This window comes from Centroberyx affinis, unplaced genomic scaffold, assembly GCF_046629955.1.
Source record: "Centroberyx affinis isolate AG114_WGS23_722 - 3 ecotype Tasmania unplaced genomic scaffold, CSIRO-AGI_Caff_v1 ptg004892l_1, whole genome shotgun sequence".
Lineage (NCBI taxonomy): Eukaryota > Metazoa > Chordata > Actinopteri > Beryciformes > Berycidae > Centroberyx > Centroberyx affinis.
In genome coordinates this window covers 105,198-113,070 of record NW_027282397.1, presented here as the reverse complement: position 1 = coordinate 113,070, position 7,873 = coordinate 105,198, and the positions used below count along the sequence as shown (strand labels likewise).

Here is a 7,873-nt window from a genome sequence, read left to right as displayed (position 1 = left end):
CCAGTGTTTGCAGTGATATGGCAAAATTGGTTCCAGTTGGTCAAATTTTCATCTCATCAGTAGATTTAATTAGCCGTTATCCACAAAAACAGGTCAATTGGTGTCCAAAAGCAATTAAACCATGAAGTGATTCTGAAGTGTGCCATGAATTCAACAGAAATTAGGTTATGTTTTATTGTTGAAAGTGTTGTTTTGTTGTGCGACGAGTTTAAGTAGTTTATAGTGTTGAAATGTTGCCCTCTCCCTCTTCCCTTTCACGGGGCTCAAGTTGCAATCAAGGAGGAGCTGAGAGTCCTCCGGGGCTTCTCCTGGAACCTGCTCCTCAAATATAAAGCGCTTCCCCCATCCACCAGGAAAGAGTGAATCATAACACAAGGAGGAGCCGCTGCATGAGCATATCTGGGGTTTCTCTTAAAACCTGCGGTGACATCTGAGTGTAGCTTACAGCTCTAGCAATTCAGTCAGTGTGTACCAGACCGCTGGATTTAAAAAAAAAAAAAAAAAAAAACCTCTTTAGAGTTTCTATATTTTTTCAGTCTTTTTATTATAGTAACTTAGAGAGAAAACACAACTTGTCATAGAGGAGAGAGAGAGAGAGAGAGCGCATCTTAAGTTTGAAGAGACAGAGAGCGCGCAGATGGCTGCCCTGATCAGCGCGTACTCGTCGTGGCCGGAGTCCTTCGAGTGTCCGGCAGGAGACGGGGACGTGCCCGACGGACATGGCCCGCACAGGACTCCCGTGGACAAGGCGTCGGAGCCGCGCATCAGACGGCCCATGAACGCGTTCATGGTCTGGGCCAAAGACGAGCGCAAACGCCTGGCTGTCCAAAATCCAGACCTGCACAATGCCGAGCTCAGCAAAATGTTGGGTGAGATGAAAGTTATTGAAAGTTTTATTTATTTAGTTTGGTTATTAATACATACGAATTATTATTATTGTTATTATCAATGTTATTATTGTTATCGTTAATTTTAACGTTATTATTATTATTATTATTATTATTATTATTATTATTATTATTATTACTATCCAAATACTGCCAGCATTTATTCCCTTTAGGCCTCGGATAATTCCCAAAACTTTCCAAAGTCATATCCAACTCCAGTAAGTTTACGAAATTAAAATTAAATTCATAATGTTAAAGAACAGAAAGAACTTTTTTCCCCCTCAGTAGGCTGTAGTTTAGACCAAATAAATTAAGCACAGAACTTAACACAGAACTTAACACAATTAGGAATGATATGACGCGCGTCATGACAAACCCTCACGATGTTTTAAAAGAATAGTCTAAAGTTAATCTCGGCTGTATCTTCAAATTCGTTTAAAATGTAGGTTTGGAAAAGGAAGGTTTGGAAATGTATCACTGGGCCTCGATATGACTTGGATTAGTGCTCAAATCTCCAAAACTGGCACTCCCGCAAATAATCTTTTTGCCAATTCGAGATTATAACAATGAATGCAAAATATGCTTACGTTATAGGCTAAGTGCAATTGTCACTTCTCTTGATGTTAGAATGACCTATTGTACGTATTCTAAAGACATTTAAAAATAAAAAGGCTGTGCGTTGATGTAGCCGTGAAAGCTTTAATAGGCTTCTGAGTCAATTCTTCTTTAATTGTCACGCACCTGACTGATAACCTTAAATTGAATTTAGTTAGGTAGTTTGTAAAAAAAATAATTTAAATTACAAATCGTAAATTACAATTTTTATGTATTTAATTATTTTTCATGTGTTGCCTCAGTGTTTTGTAGCTTACTTTTCGTTCCTTACATAAATTGCACTGCACACCATTTTGGAAAACATGTTCAAACTCAAACTTCTTTTATATCAATTTGATATGTGTTAATCATCTAACAAACAATAGAAATAATACAACTTTTTAAATTATTGTCAACATTTTTCCATGTATTTTCCAGGTTACAGAAATTGTTGGAGTGGGAGAACAGATTGTGTTCAATCTCTTTAATACTGTGTAGGCTACTATTAACAAAAGGCTTATTCATTCTGACAGATATGAAAGAAAGAAAAGGTGTAAGTGTGAATTACAAACCAATCTGGAAGAACCCCATTCAGGATTTAATTATGTTTAATTAATTCAAATGTTAAATTCTACTGTCTCCTCTTTACGCAGGCAAGTCATGGAAGGCCCTGACTCCCCCTCAGAAGAGGCCCTATGTAGAGGAAGCGGAGAGACTTAGGGTGCAGCACATGCAGGACTACCCCAACTACAAGTACCGGCCTCGCCGGAAGAAGCAGCTGAAACGCATCTGCAAGCGTGTGGACCCTGGGTTCCTGCTGAGTGGGCTGGCTCCTGATCAGAACGCCCTGCCTGACCACCGAGCTCTCTGTCACCCCCTCGACAAGGACGAGGGCAGCCCTAACGGTGTCGGCGGAGGGTTTTCCAGTGCCAGTCCGGCTCTGCCCAGCGTCAGAACCTTCAGGGACCCCGCCGGCTCCAGCAGCAGCTTCGACACCTACCCCTACGGCCTGCCCACTCCCCCTGAGATGTCCCCCTTAGATGCCATGGACCACGAGCACGTTCCCTCTTATTACTCGACTTCTGCTGGTTCCTCCTGCTCTTCCTCAGCCTCCTGTCCAGATGAGCACCGCCAGAATCAGACACACATGGGCAGCCCGCCCCCTTACCACACTGACTACACCCAGACCCAACTCCACTGTGGGGGCACACACCTAGCTCACATCTCTCACATGTCCCAAACTGGCGGCAGTGGTGCGCTGATCCCTGGACCTCCGCTGTCCTACTACACCACCTCATCTTTCCCCCAGGTTCACCACGGGCTCCACCAGGGCCACCTGGGTCAGCTGTCCCCCCCACCGGAAACACAGGGTCACCTAGAGACTCTAGACCAGCTGAGCCAGGCTGAGCTTCTGGGTGAAGTGGACCGCAACGAGTTTGACCAGTACCTAAACTCCACCGGGAGCGGGTTCCACCCTGAGCAGGGCGGCAGCATGACTGTTACAGGACACATCCAGGTGGCGTCAGCCGCCTCTGCTTCTGTCACCGCGTGTCCCAGTAGCGCCACGGAAACCAGCCTCATCTCTGTGCTGGCGGACGCGACGGCGGCATACTACAACAACTATGGCATCTCGTAAGCTGTTGCCCTTGGTTACAGCACCCATCACACTTGTGACTGATCAGAGACACAATACAGGGTTTGAGATGGGTGAAGACGTACTGGGATGATGTTGCTCTTGACTGCTGATGAGGGCACAGCTTTCTTGTTCCCTCTTGTAACCTTTACAGTTAATGGGGAAATTTCATAACTGACCCCCGATTAGCATCTATGGGCAACTTCATCCCACTATAGTTAAAATCTGAACCAATTACAGAGCAATATGATTGTCTGGAGCCGAGGGAAGAACAAAGAAGAATTGGAGGAGTATAAAGAGAGGGAGATGGACACCTCAGGGATGCACACACAGAACACTATAGTATGTCACCTGCAATTGTCATGAAATTTCCAAACCAGAAGAACAATCGGATGGACTTGTTGTCCAGTTGTAAATGTCATTACTCATTGTTGCCATTGAGGCATGTACAGATGCTCCTTAGAAGCTAATTTAAGTCCTTTGATGTTTAACATAAATGCTAACTGTAATGCTATTATCGACTCTTTCCATTCGAATGTTTGTATTATATGTTCTTGCTCTCATTAGTTGGGAGTCTTACCTCAGTAGTTTGTAATTGAATGAGGTTTAGTTGGGCATTTCTTATGCAATTCTCCCCAACAAAATGGTGTATAATGAAGAAAAATGCGTTTATCCTTCTTATCAAGTACTTAATAATATATAATCATAATCTTTACAATGGAAAATAATAATGATAACTATAACTGTATGCTGATTTAGGTTTGTGAAAGACAATTAATTTAAAATAAAGTTCCACTTTTATATTAACGCAATTGCCACTTGGATAATGCTCCCACACAGACAACGGCAGACAACATATTACAGACCTGAGACATAAGAATCAGCTCTTTATTATTTCATTATTATGCCGTGTATGCAGCAGTGCAAACTGTTGTTAATTTACACACTTAACAGGCATTGTGCAGTAGCAGATGAAACACATTTCTACACATATACATATGGTAGCACCCTGAAGGTAATCAATGCAATCACTATCAGATTCATTAATAAAGTAAAAAAAGAAAGGATGGCTCCTGGTTAATAGTTTTTGAAAGCTTAAATTTTCAGCATCCAAAGGAAAAATGATGATTATTTAATGGTCTGTGCTGTTGTTAAAATGTTCTGGCCATGTTCTTTGATTTAAGTGTGGCAACGTTAGGTATTCTTCTATTTTGGGCTCTTGCAGCCCTTTTTAGTGCTCGTGGCCCTTACTGACACCCACTCCCCTGCTTGTCTTTTCCACCCTCCATCATCCTTCTCTATCCGTCTCCTCTCGCTTTCATTTCATCCTGGTTTCGGAGGATTAGTGTAAAACAGGCACAGCCGTCGCCTCCCGCCTCCATCTCAACCGTCCTTTGTTTTCCCAGAGTCTTATTCTGGGTGCCATTCTTAGGCGCTCTGGACCCCCCCACCCCACCCCGTTCCACCCCACCCCCTCACCCCATGTTCTATCTTGCTGATGCAGACCTTTCGTAATCTGTGCGAAATAAATAAATAAATAAATCCCGGGGCCTCGTTGACTGTTTTACACGTTCCTCATTTTTCTCTTTCTTTTTTCCCTCTCCACTCCTCCCCTCTCACCCTCTCTGTTCTCTTGAATTTTTCTTTTTCGATAAAAGGAATTCAGGGGGCTTTTGACAAATCCTGGAGTCTGGCTGGTCTTCCTGCGTTTTTTGGGAACGGTTGAGTCGCGCTTCTTGTAAAGAGGATGTGGCGGAGGAGCGGTGTTTCCTGACTGATAAGGGAAAAGCCTCTCTCCGTCAGGATGTTTGGGCCTGGCTGGGCCCTGCATTAAAGAGCCAGAGTGAGGGAAGGGAACCCGCTGTTCAGCTAGCGGGAGGAAACACTGCCTTGCTGATTAGCATCTTACTTACTTACTCGTCGTTACTTACCCACCATTTTTCGGGGGAGGCTTTGTCGACCTGGCCTGATGTACCTTGACCACAAACACACAGACACACCACACACATGCACACAACACAGAACCAGAAACAGGTTTCTTAATCGACCAGAACGAACTCAGAAAACAGCCCAAGTTAACAATACTTGTGGTGAACACATAACCAGATATGACCTTCCTCTTTCCCCATATCCAACCATGATCGTGTGTTTCTGATTCACAACAACACTTGCAGTGAATGTGATTAAATTGACTAGAATGACAACATTCATCATGTACCAGTGTTTGCAGCTGGGCAATGCTGTGCTCATTTCTTCGGGGTTAGACCATTACCCTTTGTGCCTGTAGGGGTTCAGAACTCTGTGGAGGGTCTGTTTGAGTGCGACCATATTTTGGATGTGGGGGCCAGACGGGTGGTGAGCCCCAGGCATGAAGGGTGAGAAAGTGCTCTTTGGTGCAGCATCAGCCCCAGAGTTGTCAGGGTTGGGTCGGGGTCCTACAGCAGACTCCCTTGGTAAAGACTCCCTGCAAATGTCTCAACAATCACATCCACCACCCCAGGGTAGGACATTGTAGCACGGGCAAGGACAAAGATTCAATCGTCAACAAAGCATCAACACTTAAGACTCTGAGTGGTTCACACTAGATAAGTCAGGCATGTAATGGTTGGTGTTCTTGAGACGTGATGCGAAACAAAGCGGTTCTTGAATCATTTTTCCATATCAATCCCATGCTTTGATATTTTAAATAGTATTTTTTTTCAAAACAACTCTGAGAACCAATGTGGTCACATCTGGGATACGCTTTGTTAGGCCAGAACCAATACAATACAAGGCAAGGAAAAAAATCTTGGCAACATGAACCTATTTCTGTATATTAAACATTTTTCAGTCCAGTGAAAGCAATCAAGATCAATTAACTATCAAACAAGACCAAAGATATCAGATGTTACATACATTCAAATTCATTTACACGTTTACACATTATCTTTGTCTTTTCATAGCATTCTTATGATGCATGTATTTCCCACTAATATGGCATATAGGGCATTGCTTTCTGACTGCAATCACCTTTTATTTGATCAGTCACCTGTTTTGTTTAAGTATCAAGATGCCTGTGCAGTGAGATAATAAACACCATTAGTATCTACATCCAAAGACACACTGACTAACCAGCAAGTACTGACCAGTTTCCATTTCCTGCATATATTACCTAACACTTATCTTCCTTTACACACAAAATCCATTCTGTGAGATCACCAGCGGAGCGCTACACAAGCATTTGCTGAGATTTGTTGATCCTGCGACTTTTAAGTTCTCGGGAAGTGAGGGCAAAACACTCAACATGTCAGCCTCAATCTCTTCCTCTCTGAAAGTTGACTCGTCCTCATCATAACCTTTACTCAGAGCCTCTGCTGAAAACCAAAGACAGCAGTCGCTGCTGTTCCAGCATGAGATGCAATAAATCAACATGAGAGGAAACTAAGGAAGAGAAAATAATGTGTCAACAAACAGTGGCATGACGTTGTGCATTGCATACACACTGCACTTTATTCACACAGGCACATGTAAGAATTGTGTAGTCTTCAACAGCCCTTTTCTCAAGGGGAAGTTTTCATAATAAAGTGTACACAATGTCTTATTTGACTAAATTAATCTCATATGCACTTGCAGGATGATAAGATTTACAATATTTGCGATTTTAAGGATATAGGCTGAACAAACAAAAGGGAGCCCCCTCTTGTTATTTTTCTCTGATTGCTGGCTGGCCCAGTTCCAGTCTCAGGTCAAGCCTGTGGAATGAGGCTGTCAGGTAGTCTGTTATGTTTCCTGTTTCCCCCTCTGCCGTCATGTCACATCCCTGGGCAAACAAACAACTTGGCGGTCCAACTCAACACCAACTGTCAAGCTAACAACGCAAGTATCAGTGTGTGTAGATGGGGCCAGAGCTTGCACAGCTGTGTAAAGTATTATCCGTCTGTTGGGACTGAGGTGAGCAGTGATCACTTTAAATATCATGTCCTCCGGAGGTACGGAGGAGGCTGACTGTCTGGACGGGCCAGTCTTAATTGTGTACAAGAGTGAGTGAGCATCCAATCACGTCACAGTTTGGGATTGGCAGTTTCTGCGGTAGATGACGTTCGTTGCTTATTAACTGTAGGTCATGAGGAAGTGGCTAATTTGCACTACGTGACTAAGGCAAATCAATGTCCAGTTTATGACTGAGACAGGGTTGCCCTTTAAAGCTACATGTTAAGCTGTGTTTGAGTTAAACAGTTATTGATAATTATAGATTCTTGAGTAACAGAAATAGCCACATTGAGCACATTATATTGCTCACTTTAATATTTTGGATTATATTTCAGCTAGGAACCTTATACAGCAGTTTTAGAAATCACGTAATGATTTACAGTTGAATAGACCAAAGTGATCAGTCATAGTGATTCTTCTGAATAATGAGGAAAAGACTACACATATCTTGGTTATGCCCACTAAACATATAACATACAAATCCAAATCACACTAAATGCAGTGAACTTTACACCAAATTAAACTAGTCTGTGTGAGGGATAAAGACACACTTACATCAGTAAATACTAAATGTTGTCGGAGTGCATTTCCAGTTGGAGTGTGTTACAGCAGCATAATAACCTGTTTACAATTTGTACTTGGCCTCAAATCTGGCCAAAGGAGGAAAGAAAGAAAAAAAAAACACATCTCACAGCAAGGGATTATGGGTGCAGCTATTCTCCATCTCATTGTGGCTCAACAACAGGCACAGCGTGGGGTGGCAAGCAGGCGTGTACGTTGCCGGACGAAG

At 42.9% G+C, this 7,873-nt stretch overlaps 1 protein-coding gene across 1 annotated transcript; it reads left to right on the top strand.

The window, feature by feature from the left end:
• Positions 1-398: 398 nt before the first annotated feature.
• sox7 (SRY-box transcription factor 7) lies at positions 399-4,235 on the top strand. The gene is made up of 2 exons (XM_071545368.1): positions 399-869; positions 2,135-4,235. Exons 1-2 carry the CDS (start codon positions 638-640, stop codon positions 3,115-3,117), a joined length of 1,215 nt encoding a protein of 404 aa, XP_071401469.1. The 5' UTR covers positions 399-637; the 3' UTR covers positions 3,118-4,235.
• Positions 4,236-7,873: the final 3,638 nt, after the last annotated feature.